We start from the raw sequence: 15900 nt of genomic DNA, 5'->3' as shown, positions 1-15900 counted from the left end.
GAGTAATTTTTCTTTTAATTTTTATTCTATTTTATTTTTAAATATTTTAAATCAAATAGATAATTTTATAATAGTTTATGAAAATTTTAAGAATGATTGGATGGAATGTCCTTAATTGACTAATAAAGATAAACACAAATATCAAATTGGCCAAATTAAAAACGGAGTGACTATACTGACCTAATTGCTAAAACACAAAAACCATTTTGACATTTAAGCCTATATTTTTTTCATATAAAACCATTTGAGAAATTTAGCCAAAAAAATCATCATATGTCCACGTTGCCATGCGCTATTTTATTTTTAATTGTGAAATTCCTTTGGTCTCGTTGCAAAGTAATTTGTTTTTGTTTTCAAAAGTATTGGGTTTGAAATACTGTTTTCCTCGAGTCATACTGTTATCTTTTGAAATAGTATTCTCCTCTAGTGCCAATGTTATCAATCGTTTACATGTAAAACCCTTTTTTTTTATAGGGAATTTAATAAAAATAGCCTAACAAAACAAGGTCTTAATAAAAACACTCAATGAACATTTTTTTTTGTATATACGATATTATTTACATTAAAAATGAGAAATTAAACTATTATCAATATGGTATTGCTTCAAATTTTTTTTTTTTTTTTTCAAACATGTGGGGAAAAAGCTGGGATGTTTTTGTGTTTGGTAAACAAAGGCCAACCTTTTTTTTCAAAAGTATTGGTCATTTGAAGCCAAAAAGTGGAAGTAGCAAATAGCAACTTCCAAAATATAAATCTTTTTTTTTTTTTTCAAAACACGAGTTAACAGTATCAATTTGAAAGCCCACTTTTACTTTAAAAAAAAAAAAAGTTTATCAAATACTCAATTGCATTTTTTATATCTATTTATGTTCACAATATAACAAAACATAATATTTTTTTAAAAAAATACAACAATATCATACTAACTCTAAACTTCACAATATACTACCGAATAATTTACTTTTAATTCGGCATATTTTCAATGATAAGAACAAATAAATAGACCCCAAACAAAGGCCCGGTCCTGTTTGGGTGAACAAAGACTCGGTCCTTTCTGCTTCCGCGGCGTTAAATGGCAGAGTTGTCCTTCGACTTTTCTCAGCTTAATTTTCTTTTAATTATTAGGAAAAACTCCCATCTCCTTATAAAATTATATATTCCAAGAAACAATCAAAATACCTGATCACAAAATAGGACAAACAATAGTGCTACCGTGGTTTTCTTAGCTGCCACTCCTTCCTGTTGAATTTCCAATCTTTTCCGCCCGCCGTTCAATCTTGAATCTTGTCCAATGGGCCGTTCAATCTTTGAAATCATAAGCTGGAAGGGAAATACTTTCATCCACTTGTATATTTTCTTAATTATTATTTTTAAGATCATTTTTAAAAAATAATTAATTAAATTCAAGATCCTTAGTTATTCACATGCATTCAAGAAATAGATTATCTTGATATTAACCAACATTTCATTATAAATTGTCCATTTATTAATTATATATGGATGACAAATTGATATTTGATTTAATTGATTTTTTTTTTTAACAAACGATATTATCTACATTAAATAGAGGGGTTAGCCTTAATTAGCCCCACAATAAGCTAGCAATAATGTGATCCAAATTCGTTTGTGGCGAGAATTGAAGCTAAGACTTCTCACTTACAAGTGAAGAAGAATACCACTAGATTGTAATACTAAGTGGCATTTAATTGATTTTTTATAAGAATAATTTTATAACAATGGTTAATAAATCAACGATTTTAAATACGATAACGGCAAAATTGGACAGGTCCAAGAAAATAAAATAATAGCAAAAATGGACAGGTCCAAGACTGCAAGTAGTTGGACTTTTCCACTCCTCCACAGTTATAAAATCAAGCATCAGTTAGCATTCATAATACTCAAAGAAACAAATTGAGACCTGGTCGAAGTCTGAAACAGCTAAAACCTCCCTGAAAATTCCCATAGAGCAATATGGCACTTTGGATTTGGGCAACAATTGGGGTGCTTGCACTTGTTCACATCCTGCAAACATGGATATCAAAAGGCAAGAACAAGAACAAGATGCTACCTCCTGGTCCGAGAGGGTTTCCTATCATTGGCAGCCTCCACTTGTTAGGGAAGGTCCCTAACAGGGATCTTTATCAACTAGCCAAGAAATACGGCGACATCATGTACATGCGGTTAGGCCTCCACCACAACGTTGTTATCTCGTCCCCACGAGCGGCCGAGCTGTTCCTCAAAACGCACGACCTTACTTTTGCAAGTAGACCACCTCATGAAGGTGCAAAGCACATCATATTTGGTCAAAAGAACATGAGCTTTGCTGAGTATGGCTCGTATTGGCGCGATATGCGAAAGATGTGCATGCTCGAATTACTTAGCAACCACAAGATCAACTCTTTCAAGGCCATGAGGAGAGAAGAGGTTTCTCTTCTGATTCAATCTGTCCAAGAGGAAGCCAATAATCGACGGGTTCCTATCAATCTCAGTGGCAAGATCTCATCGCTCGGCGTTGACCTGACCTGTCGGATGGTGTTTGGAAAGAAGTACAAGGACGATGAGTTTGACGAGAGGGGTTTCACGGCGGTGATGAAAGAGGCTATCCAATTAGTAGCAGCACCTAACTTGAATGACCACATTCCTTTTCTTGCGCCGCTTGACCTGCAAGGGCTCACCAAAAAAATGAAGACTATCAACAAGGCGTTTGATGCTTTTTTTGACAAGATAATCGACGACCATCTTCAATCCAAGGATGAAGAAAGAACAAAGGACTTTATTGATGTCATGCTGGGCCACATGGGGTCTGAAGAATCAGACTACCGAATCGAACGCGTGCATGTCAAGGCCCTTATGTTGGTAAGTATACATATCATTTTGCATATTTGTCTTTTCATTCTTGCTTGACATCAAGGAACTTGTTTCTTGTTGTACGATTTAACATGATGTGGTCTAAGATTGTGATTCTGAACTATTAGGTTGACTTTCTTTTGAATATATTAAATTGACTGTTAATGGTACAAATTTGTACTTCATCATGTACATTAAATTGTCATCTATGTACATGTACGTATCGCACTACTATATATATACTTCATCTAACAATGAAAAATTTATTGGCAGGACATGTTCGCGGCCTCAGTGGACACACCGTCAACTGCAATCCTGTGGGCGTTCTCAGAACTCCTTAGGCATCCACAAGTTATGAAGAAAGTCCAAAAGGAGCTAGAAAATGTTGTAGGTCTCAATAGAATGGTGGAGGAATCAGACTTGGAGAAATTGGAGTACTTGGACATGGTAGTGAAGGAAACCTTGAGGCTACATCCTGTGGTACCATTGTTGCTCCCTCATTTATCCATCGAAGATTGCACTGTCGATGGCTACCACATACCGAAAAATTCGCGCCTCATCATAAACGCATGGGCAATTGGGAGAGACCCAAGTGCTTGGGAAGATCCAGAGAAGTTTGTACCAGAAAGGTTTGAGGGCAGCAATATTGATGTTAAAGGAAAGCACTTTCAGCTTGTACCGTTTGGCTCTGGCAGAAGACGTTGCGCTGGAATGCAGTTAGGGCTTACTGTGATACAGTTTGTGTTGGCACAGATTGTGCATTGTTTTGATTGGGAACTTCCAGACAACATGTTGCCAAATGAGTTGGATATGACTGAGGTGTTTGGTCTTGTAGTTTCTAGGACCAAGGATTTGCTCCTTATTCCTTCATATCGCCTTCAGACTTGATCATGTTTTATGTGTCTGTAGTGTCTATATATTTTCCTACTTGTCATACGTTTATGTCGTGGACTAGCTATCTTTTCTGTGTTTCCCTCCTTTTTTTTAAAAGAGAGACAACTAGTAGCAAACCACTGTTATCTTTCCCTTCCGGAGGCATCTTTTCTGTGTTTCTACTGTCTTACATTTGTGTTCTTCACTTGATGAGGAGAACAAGAATGTAATAAATTAAATAAAGTGGTGTCAAATTTTCAATAATGAAAAGTCGTTATGAAACAACCTCAACAGCATGCTTACAGCAACTCTTATGAAAGGAAGTTGATTTTCACAGACCATTTAAATCTTTCACAGTTCTTTATTTTTCGATTATCAAATTAAACAAATCAAATAAAACAACAAACATAATTAAATAAAAATGCGTAGAGGAGAAAAAGGGCCCCTTACGGAAATACAAAAATGTGCCATTAATATTCTAATTCACTTTAATCACTTTCTATGTATAAAAAAATAAAAAAAAATAAAAAAAAAACCACGCAATTGTTGAATTAAAGGGTAGTTAGATCCAGGTTCAAAAATCCAAGCAATTTTTTAAATTGAACGTATATCATAAGAAGCTTACAAACGATACATCTATTACATACGCATAATATCCACGCAAAAAAATATATGTATGATCGAGGTATATTAAATAAGTAAAGAGATTGTTAAGTAAAAAGATTGAATGCAACGTGGTTGAAGGGGATTTAATTCTTATGATTTAAGATATTACAATTATTTGAAACTTTCAATTTTATCACAAACTTAATAAAAAGATACTAGTCAGTGGACGGATGAGGATCCTTTTCGGATTATTTTTATGGAAATTCTAGAGATCCTCACATCATGACCGTTCATTGTACATCATGCGATCAATTTTCGTTATGTAATATTTGTGTTTAATTTTAAATAAAAAATTCAAAGTAATTTATGATCACACGATATACGATAAACAGTTAGAATGTGAGAATTCCTAGAATCTCCATAATTTGAATTCGGATGGAATCTAAATCCGTCAATGAACCAACTTCTTATTGGGGCAACACCATTTTGTAAGCACGAATGTATGCATGTATTTTGCTTTGAAACGTCACCTTAATATAATGATAAAAATTTCATAATCAACCATCTTATCCCGAATTTGAATTAGTATGGCATTCGTATCGTTGACAACAATGGGTGATGCAAAATTTAACATATTACGTGTTTTTGTTTTTAATTTTGGAAATTTCCAAGTACTACACGTTACGAGGTCCTTGTAGAAATTTTAAGAAAATTTGACTATAAAATAAGAATGATTTTTGTTTTTTGTTGACTCAAGCAGACACTCCAAGTGACACTAGAAAATGCCGGCAATATGTGTGGTAGCGGTCAACTGAAGGAATCTATTTTTTATTTTTATTTTTATTTTTTGAAGTTAGTGAACTACCTTATAGTCTGCTTAATTTATTTAGCCCCGTGACTTTGCTTTCCATTTTTTTTATTTTCTCAACAAATATCAAGCCGTTAGGTGATATAATTTCAAAAATGCTCCTTTTTGTGATAGTTCAGATGTCCATTGTTGTGATTCATGCTGCTAATGTTCCCAAATAACCTAAACACTTCTTTGACTTTTTAAAACGTCAACGCGCCTCCAGATTATGCATTAATAACTCTTGGTAGTTTGATTTAGACCGTCAAAGAACAGTTTTGTATGTGTATCTTCAACAATGCCATTACGGGGACACTTTGTGAATAACTCCTTGTACTGCTCTCATGCCTAGTGGAACTCTTCATGTGGTTTTTGAGCAAAAGACAAAATTTCCCTCCTCATGGAAAGAGTCTTGGAGGCTGGATGGAACTCCCTTAGGAATTTTTCATTCAATAGCTCTCAGGAAGTAATGCTGCCAAATAGAAGTGTGAAGAGCCATGTCTTCTCCTTTTTTCTTTAGAGTGTAAGGAAAAAAGAAGTTTGATAGATTCGGCTGAAAATCTCTTAACCAAGATGTTCTTGCACCCCATCAAAAATTTAGTGATACGCATGTTAGGATCATCGTGAGATAACACATGAAAAGTAGGCGAATTCCAACATGTGATGCCTTATCTCAAATGAATCACCTTCCTCATTTTCTTGATAAACAATGCAACTCAGCAAGTCATTAGCACGAACTGCTAAAGACTCTCGCAAGGGTTGGCCAGCTGCTAGTATCACTAATGCTATTGTATCCTTATTGTTCAAAACCCCAGTAAACAGATTCTCCAGAAACATTCCATGTAGTGAGGGTTCCCACATCAAATTACGCTCCCTTCACCTCTGTCTTATTTTACGCTCACAGGGACGGAGGCACTAATAAGTCAGTATAGGCCAAGCCCCACCCTCACTCTTTTAGCCATTCGTAACATTCAATTTTATATATTTTTTACAAACTTTAGTAGTATACCTCTTTTAGTTTATATAAAACTCTTAAATTTTGTTCACCAATAATTAAAATAAGAGGTCTCTTTTTCATTGAATTTCCCAACAACACTCATCTTAAAAATAAATTTAACATTTTTATTTTATAAATAACTCTTAAAATTAAAATTTAAAGTCTATTTTAGTTTTACAAAAAATATTGTCAACCGAATAATAATAAACTTTGAGCTTTTCCTCGTCCCTTTCTTGATATTTCATATATTTCGTCTTCCAAATTCCCAACCCACAACATTATTAAAGTTTGTAAATCTCTTAGTTCTCTTTGAATTTTTTTCTTTCTTCAAATTCCCAATCCATTCTTCTCATTTTTTTGTTCGAAAGTTCCCAATTTATTCTATGTTAACTTGGGTCGAGATCATCTCCTTGAGCCATATTTTGAGACCACGTGATAATATAGCTATTAATGGTTGGACTAGCTCTTAAAATCATTAAAGAAGAAATCTAATCATCAACCGTCACATGATGTGGTCTCCAAAATATGGTCTAAAAACATGATCTTCCTAGCGTTTTTCATTGATTTGTTCCTCTTTAATTTTGATTAACTACTCTCTATATTGACTTGATATTAGAAGGTTAATTTCAACATGAAAATGTATTTAGTGCCTCAAAAAATTTAATTAGCTCAAACCCCAAGCATGTATTATACATTCTTGTAAATGCTATCTATTTTTTTAACATTTACGTGAGGCCCCTCTTCACGTAAAATGGGCAAGCTGTTGTCTCTATGACCTAGTACTGCCCATGCATAGATTGCAAATATGCAAAAGAAAAACCAAAATTACAATTAAATAAAAATTATTTACAGAAATAATTAATCAAGAATATGATACAAACAAATTATTTAAAACAATCATAGGTAGCGATGCCAAATTCTTGATAGAATTTTTAATAGTTGCACAAATAGGGTTAAATGCACTCAAATACTTGCAAGAGTACAAGATAATTGTAGTATACTTGCTCATGCAAGGTCATTCTCCACAAAGATTGGTTGAATAATTTGTACTTAAACTAGTCCTTCATTAACTATTTAAAAACAAATTTTATCAAAGATTTGAGATTTTGAAAATTGAAAGATAAAAACAAACTCAGACAATTTTAAATAAATTCATGAAAGTTTAAAGGTATTCAATCAATGTGACATCCCACATTGCCCAGGGGAGTGATCCTTATATGTATATTCTCATCCCTACCTAGCACAAGGCCTTTTGGGAGCTCACTGGCTTCGGGTTCCGTACGAACTCCGAAGTTAAGCGAGAAGGGGGCTAGAGCAATCCCATGATGAGTGACTCACTAGGAAGTTGCTCGTGAGTTCCCAAAAACAAAACCGTGAGGGAATGGTAAGCCCAAAGCGAACAATATCGTGCTACGGTGGTGGAGCGGGCCCGAGAAGTGATTCGCCTCGGGCCGGGATGTGACAATCAAGATGTTAAAGAAGTCTATAAAATCATGGTGTATTAAATCAGAAGTTATTTTAAAGGATTTTAAAAATTGAAAGATTTCAATAAATTTAGAGGAATTTAAAAGATTTTAAAAGATTTTAAGCTTTAATAAAGCATGCTTGTCTTCTAAGATTTTGAATGAATTCACCCAAAGTTCAGGGGTTTATTAAACTTTGTTAAACTTCATAAATTTATAACTCTTTTAACTCTTCAAATTGTCAATTGAGTACACTCAGCTTACTATATTAATACACTTGCTTTTGGGAAAAATACCGCTTGCTAAATTTATTTTTATTAACAACGAATGATTGATTGTGCTTATCCTAATATTAAAAATATTTTATGAGCTCAACAAGATTGCACCAAGCACCTCAAGAACAAGCGTCTTCATAAAACATTCCCAAATGTGCCTTAGAGCATCTCGAAGAAAAATTCTAATTTTTTGTTAAACTAGCTAATGAACAATATACAACACTAGTTTAGCTACTCAAATTATTTTATCTACTCAATTTAACTTTTTATTAATATTTTATTTTAACAAACTATAAATAATTTATTACTCTACGCACTCACTTTTTAAACCAACCTCCTCTCTTTCCTTTTGTCCTTGCTCAAGTGTCCACCTTGAATTTATTAATTTTTTTAGTATTTAGCAAGTAAGTAGTTGCACTCAAAATTTAAAGAATAACTATTAATTTTAGGAAAAACTAATGAAAATGATTTCAAAACTTTTAGTTTTAACAAAAAATTATGCTATAACTTTATTTTAATGATAAGGACAAGAGAAACAAAAAACAAAAAAAAAAAACCTACCTAAAGGCGCGTGCAATGAGTACCCAACCAATCCTTCAATTCCAAGCATATTTTATTCCTCTAAAATTAAAATTTCAAATTGAAGTGGGTTCCATTCGATTCAGAACCACATTTGGGAAGGTATGGTTGGGAGGGAGTCGGTCAGGTGTGGGCATTGACGTTGATCTCTATCATGTTTATTTTATCTTTTAGCCATGCATGACTTTATCGGTGTGGATGTTGATCTCTATCATGTTTTTTTTTAATTAAATCTTTTTTTTTTTTTGCATTCTAGTGAGAGAACTTGAAAATATGGTACAAGTTTCATAAATAGTGTAGAAAATTTCATAAACAGTGTCATACCATTAAATTTCATAAACAGTGTAGTACCGTTAAGTTTTATAAACAGTATAGTATCGTTAAGTTTCATTAACAGTGTAGTACTGTTAAGTTTCATAAACAGTATAGTAAATTTCATAAACAGTGTAGTACCATTAAGTTTCATAAATAGCGTAGTAAATTTCATAAAAAATTTATGTGAGTCTGCGCGTCAGCATTTTTTTAATATTAAAATTATATATTTTTTTGGTCCTTTTTATTAAAATTTAATATTTTTTATTAAATTTTAAATCTTTTTCATTAAATAAAACTATAACATGATTTTTTTTGTTAAAATAAATTTAGTCCAAACTCTATTTCTAAAAGTTCCTTTCATTTTATTCATGGTAGAGATTCTTTTACAGATCTCATAAAAATAATTTTTTTAATTTAACTATTTTAAATTTACAAAGTGGTCATATAATTGTTGAACAAAATATTAGCTCAAGCCTCAACCTCATCCAAATGCAACCGCCCCCAGAAATATAAAAGTTCAGGACAGGGACAAATGGGTAATTTAGTCATTTAACTACGACAATCCAAAAAGCAACCCAAAATGGAACGAAGGCAAATTGTCTGTTCTGCATATTTTTTTATAGAGATAATATGATAAAAAGTAATAGGAATATAAAATATTGATGTGGTTAACTGTGATAGCATAAATAGAAAAGGATAGGAAGGGTACCCAACAGGAGGGCATCAATCTGCCCCTCTTGTTTAGGTGCCCTCTCCATCTTCCTTTATTTTGTGCGATCACAATTAAACCAAATTAATATTTTATATTAATCTTTTTATATAAGTAATAAGATAAAAAATAATAAAAATATAAAAAATTCACATGATTTAACGGCCACGTACAAATAGAAAATGATGGAAGGGCATCAATCTGCCTCCAAATGGAACCTGGGTAATTGATATCGCCGCAGACAAAGCGGGAATCAATGGACCCCAAGCAGATAATCACGCTCCTTTTCTTAATCTCCGCCACCGTCATCTCCGCCCATGAATACCTCCGACCACCGCCTCGCAAGGCCCTCCATTTCCCATGGAGTCGAAAATCCTCTTCTCTTCCCCAGCAGGTGAGTGAATCGCCACCTTCTCGCTCCTCTGTTTCTGTCACTTTCTGGAAATGTCAAGATTTTCTGTGGAAAAATTTGGATCCCAACTCCACTTTCCACGAAAGCCGGAAAATATTGCTCCGTTTTAACTTGGGTTCTGTTTGGTTTGCCAGAAAATACTTCGCTTTCTGTCTAATCTTTGATTTGTTTACCTTTTTCTTTGGTTTGGTATGTTGAGTAATATTTTCTTTTTTTTAACAAACAATATTATCTTAGGTTTGACTTAGTCTGACAATGAGCTAACAATAATAATAATATAGTTCAAATTCGTATATTTCAAGAATTGAACCTAATGTCTCTCACTCGCTTACTAGGGAAGAGGAATACCACTAGAACTTACTACTAAGTAGCGGTATGTTGAGTAACTTGATTATTATTTTTTTAGGTAATAGAGGCAGCTAGTGTAACATTAAGAGAGCATGGTTGGAAATTGATCGAAATCAAGATGGGGTCGTTGTGTTGGTTTGCTCAGTGTAATGCTAGTTTTTGTTTGCGGTTGTGAGCTCTGTGGTAGTGTAAGATTAACAGGTGTTATTCCAAACTATCATTTTTTCAATCGTAGGCGCCACTAAGAATCAAATTCATTCTGACCAAAGCGACCTATCTCGATTTGAGTCCTTACCTTTGTCCACTGGATTTTTCTGTTATTTTCACTCAGACACTAGGTACTGAAAGTCATTTCGTGTTGCACCATGAGCTGCAGCACATTTTGTTCCAGTGGCTACTTTAACCAGCACCATATAACCTCCCCATTTGCAGCCAATTTCATACCTCTTCCTAGGGCCATGTTTGCTAACGCCTCTACCCAATTAAGCCTCGTAATTTTGTTTCAAGGCTTTGCCAATTATGACCTTAATTCATGAACCTTCATAGCTGGATAGGGCAGAAATAAACATACTTCAGGTGAAAAGTTTTCTGGTCAATCAATTGACTCCGTGCGTTCTGTCTTAAACAGAATAAGTTTCTAAGGTTTTTGGCTGAAGTACATATGGGAATGTTCCTTGAATTTCAACAAATCCTCTTTTATTCAATTAATTGGCATGTTAATGCGTATAAACTGAATTGAAATTTGGAGTTCTTGGATGTTATGATTGCATAATGAACATGATTATCATTGATAGCGACATAATCAACACGATTTGTACTCGGGGAAAGTAATTTGTTAGGTATTAGGTCTTTGTCTGATATTTTATTTTTATGGACTCCCAATTTTACAGTGTTCTTCAGGTTTTATTAATTATTTACCCTAATATTATACATTTCTGCACAAATGCCTATTGCAGGTGCACGTCTCTTTGGCAGGAGACAAGCACATGCGAGTGACGTGGGTCACTGGTGATAAATCTGCTACTTCAGTTGTCGAATATGGAACATCATCTGGGACATACAGTTCTGTAGCTCAAGGAGAAAGCACCTCTTATACTTATATACTCTATAGCTCAGGAAAGATACACCATACTGTCATTGGGCCTCTTGAACATGACACCGTCTACTTCTACCAATGTGGAGGCCAAGGTCCTGAGTTTCAGTTCAAGACCCCTCCAGCTCAATTTCCAATTACTTTTGCTGTGGCTGGAGATCTCGGACAAACTGGATGGACAAAGTCAACCCTAGACCACATAGACCAGTGCAAATATGATGTGCATCTGCTTCCTGGAGACCTTTCATATGCTGATTACATTCAGTCTCGGTGGGATACATTTGGTGAGCTGGTGCAGCCACTTGCAAGTGCAAGGCCATGGATGGTAACCCAAGGGAACCATGAAAAGGAAAATATACCATTGTTAAAGGATGGGTTTCAATCCTATAATTCAAGGTGGAAAATGCCGTATGAAGAAAGCGGATCAAGTTCAAATCTTTACTATTCCTTCGAACTTGCAGGTGTCCATGCTATCATGCTCGGTTCATATACTGATTATGATGAGTATTCAGATCAATACAGGTGGTTGAAGGTTAGTTAAATCCTCTTCTCCTATCAGAAGGAATAGTCTTTTTCTACACTAAGTAATAAACAGTATATTAGTAATAATCATTCTGATTCTTTATCAGTAGATTCTTGGATCTTGTAACTGTTTACGGTATGTGCCATCTGTTGGATGTTTTCTGTAACATTTTCATATAGGTCTTATATGTGTTTATGTGACATATTCTCATAGATCGCACTATGCTTTGATTGGCTAATAGTTTTTTGGATGGGTGCACATGGCATGCCCTCCCACCATGTGTCTTCATATCCTTTGTCTATGGAAACTTGAAAAGTTCAATGATGGGTAGTACGGATGGGCATTGGGTACCCATTGCACATTGGGTGCTAGGGATGTGGCGGTGGCAGTAGGTACCTGTGCTCATCCCTAGTGGCTACTAGTATCTGTTTGTATGCTCAATAAGTAGATGAACCCATTCTAACAATCCATCACAAAATAAGTTGGTACAGAAGTTAGGGATGGTCAAAAATATCTTTGGAGCCTCAACTGTGGAAGTAGAAACATATAAAAAGGAAATTTATTAACATAAATCTCGTTCTCATGTTGTTCCCAGTGTAGCCTTTAGGTGCAGAAGGTTAGTTTGATGATGAGGGGTCCATATTTGAATATACCTACAAGGCATTGTCTTCAAGTATTATTACTACACTACCAGTTTAGATGTACCTTTGGAGTCGTTTACTTTCATCTTCTATCTTGCTTTTGGAGCTTCTTGCTTCTTTCACTGCCTCTCTTGAGTCAATCTTTTTATAACATAACCAGTCATTCAGCTGCACATGTGACAGTTATTTGATGTCATTCTTGTGAAACAGAGTGATCTTTCAAAGGTTGACCGACAGAAGACACCTTGGCTGCTCGTGCTATTTCATGTTCCCTGGTACAATAGTAACAAGGCTCATCAAGGTGAAGGGGACAGCATGATGGCAGCAATGGAGCCATTGCTTTATGCTGCCAGTGTGGATATAGTGTTTGCTGGTCATGTTCATGCTTATGAACGGACGGTATAGCTATGTTAATTTCGCATGTTTTTCTATAGTATAAATTGAGGGCACTCAATGTTTAATCCATGACGCCCTGTTTGACAGAAACGCGTGAACAATGGAAGATCAGATACATGCGGTGCTGTCCACATAACCATTGGTGATGGCGGAAACAGAGAAGGGTTAGCTCACAAGTATGTATCTGTGCTCAAAATTTTCAAATTTCCAATTTTGGAAAATATAATGTTTGCTCAACTTTCATGTGCTTGGAAAAACAATCCTGAAATCGGTTCTCAATGGCATGAGATCTGGACATTTGAGTTTTCAATTCTCTATGATGTACTCAGCACATATGAGTCTCATCGGCATTAGACTCTTTCATTTCAAACGTGGTGGTTGTTTTAACTGTTAAAGTACTCCAACATTGGTGTTGGAAAAGAACGAAAGCTTCCACCCTTTCAATACAGAGCGGGGGTTTCCATTACCAATTTTTTGCAGTATTCTGTATATTTCAGCTGAAACAGCAGAGAAAAGCTGATTATATATTAAGATTTGATCCAATTTTTCACAAATTTACAGGTATAAAAGCCCATCACCTGAGTGGTCAGTTTTCCGGGAAGCAAGTTTCGGTCATGGTGAGCTGAATATAAAGAACTCGACCCATGCCTTATGGACCTGGCATAGGAATGACGATGACGAGCCTGTAAGATCCGATCAGGTCTGGATAACCTCGTTGGTTAGTTCGGGATGCGTTGCTGAGAAGAGACACGAACAAAGGAAGATACTCATCGAACCATAGAAGATGTAATCAAATGAAGTTTATCAAATCAAGGGGGTCTACATTTAAGATGAACTTTGTGCTATTTGAGCTCTCTTCTGGCTGGCCTGTTCGGAAAAGTGGCTTTCTACAGTTCGAATGTGCAAGCGTTTCTGTGTATTTGTCAAACTTTATGCATGCATGTACCATGTATATTTATGTAGTAGAATTTTCCCTGTATTTATGTAAAATGTAACTTATATATAGTAAGATTATCCCTTTATGTTGTTCTTAGTGGTAAATGTTATGTATTTCTGGTTATACATACAGAACTGAGGGTTCTGTTATACAACACTTAGGTTAAATTTTTAGAATAAAAAAATGAAATTAAAAATTAAAATAGCTATTAAACGGCCTATTAAAAATTAAAAAAAAAAAAAAAACGAAAACTGAAATAGCTTATAAATTATAAATGGCCATAGCCCCTTTAGCAAGTAACGCGAGCAACGAATAGGTCCCATCTTGGTCAAGGGTGGTGCTGTTTACAATAAATACTAGGATAGTGTTGTTCACACGTTTATTTTTAACTCTCACACTTTTGTTAATATTTTGTAATTGATATTTTTCAATTCATTTGATCCGACAGCTGAAAATTAAAAAGAATGTAAGTAGTAAAAAAGAGTGAATAGCACTACCCTATATACTATCCTCGAATCCATTTTCGACTCCCATTTGTAGACCTAGCATTCATGTCGCGTTTCTTGTGTTCATGTTGTTTTCGTGTCATACCCTATAGCTTAACGGATCGTGTCGTGTAATACCCGTTAAAATAAACAGGTAATATGACCCGACCCGAAATCAACCCATTAATATTATCAAGTAATATAACCTAACCTGTTACCCGTTAAGAAAAATATATTTTAAATCAATAAAAATGAAAATGAAAAACATAATTTGACCCAAAAAAATGTAAAAGATAATACTAAATTTCGAAGTTGACCCCTTCATAAAAATTGTAAAGCTTTTCATTGCGAGTGATTACATTTTTCATACTTCTACAATAATTATTATTAATTTTATTAATTTTGCACTCAAATAAAAAATATTGTTCATGAGATTTGGAGGGTTTTAAAAACCTAAACGACCATGTAACCATCGTCTAAGCGTTGAGGATGCAATTATGAACGTTTATTATGCTTTCATATCTTTCAGACTTACATATTAATGATTATGAATTTTGTTTATTTTGAACTCCCTTAAAAATACTATTCATGAGAGTTTGTATGGTTTTAAAAATTTAAACGATCATATACCCATCCTTAAAGCGTAGAGGATGTGACTACGAGCGTTTGCATATTTGTTTCATGTTTTTTGCACATGTAAATTAATTATTATAATTTTTTTTAATGTGTTTGGTATTTTTAAATTACTTTATATTTTTATTTTTGATGTGTTCTATGATTTTTAATCTCAATGTTTGCCTATAATATACTATAAAAATAAATAAATACATAAATAAAACTTAAAATTTAAACTTTATATAGAATAATTATTATTAAACAATATATACATATTCATGATATCTATTATATTCTATAGTAAGTTCTTTTTAGTAGTTTAAAAAATTAAAATCATCAAAATAAATTTTTTCTTATCGTGTTAAAACAGGTTACATGAGTGTCTCTCTCATGTAAACCTGTTAAGGATCCATTATTAACGAGTTATTATCGTGTGATCCAATAATGACCTGATTAGTTATCGTGTTGACCTGAAACCTGTTATTTTCATGTCGTTTACGTGTCGAACTAACGGATCGTGTAAGAAATTGCCAGGTCTACCTATTTGTATCATTGGATAGAAAATAGAGCATGTGTATTTTGAATTCATGAAAAAACTTAATTACTCACAAGCATGGGATTTTCAGAATAATGTATAAAAATTTAAATAACATGCCATATTAAGTCGGATTTGATTATTATCGGACCCGATCAACCTTTCTTCATTTATGGAACCATTTATAAATTATCATATTCAAACCTCATTCAGATATTCGGATTAGAAATCTCAATTTATATCCTATTAATTACATCAGATTCAAATTAAAATCTCATCCAAGACAGGTATAGCTTAAGCTAGACCGACAATACAAATTTTGCATCTAGGTATATTTATTATGTGGATACGATATATAATTATGAAGTAAAATATATCACAACGATGGATACAATTTATAAATA

At 34.0% G+C, this 15900-nt stretch overlaps 2 protein-coding genes across 2 annotated transcripts; both read left to right on the top strand.

Moving 5' to 3' along the window:
* The first annotated feature begins 1887 nt into the window (after nt 1-1887).
* On the top strand, nt 1888-4016 carry LOC103966978 (cytochrome P450 71AU50). The gene is made up of 2 exons (XM_009380225.3): nt 1888-2856; nt 3121-4016. The coding sequence occupies exons 1-2, from the start codon at nt 1972-1974 to the stop codon at nt 3733-3735; spliced, it is 1500 nt and encodes a 499-aa protein (XP_009378500.2). The 5' UTR covers nt 1888-1971; the 3' UTR covers nt 3736-4016.
* Nucleotides 4017-9738: 5722 nt separating this feature from the next.
* Nucleotides 9739-13950, top strand: LOC103966969 (purple acid phosphatase 18). The gene is made up of 5 exons (XM_009380213.3): nt 9739-9905; nt 11228-11896; nt 12739-12927; nt 13012-13100; nt 13486-13950. Exons 1-5 carry the CDS (start codon nt 9768-9770, stop codon nt 13703-13705), a joined length of 1305 nt encoding a protein of 434 aa, XP_009378488.2. The 5' UTR covers nt 9739-9767; the 3' UTR covers nt 13706-13950.
* The last annotated feature ends 1950 nt before the right edge of the window (nt 13951-15900 follow it).

This window comes from the organism of the source record quoted next, unplaced genomic scaffold (genome assembly GCF_019419815.1).
Source record: "Pyrus x bretschneideri cultivar Hongxiangsu unplaced genomic scaffold, Pyrus_bretschneideri_v1 Contig38, whole genome shotgun sequence".
Taxonomy (NCBI): Eukaryota; Viridiplantae; Streptophyta; class Magnoliopsida; order Rosales; family Rosaceae; genus Pyrus; species Pyrus x bretschneideri.
This window is presented reverse-complemented; position numbering and strand designations above follow the sequence as displayed.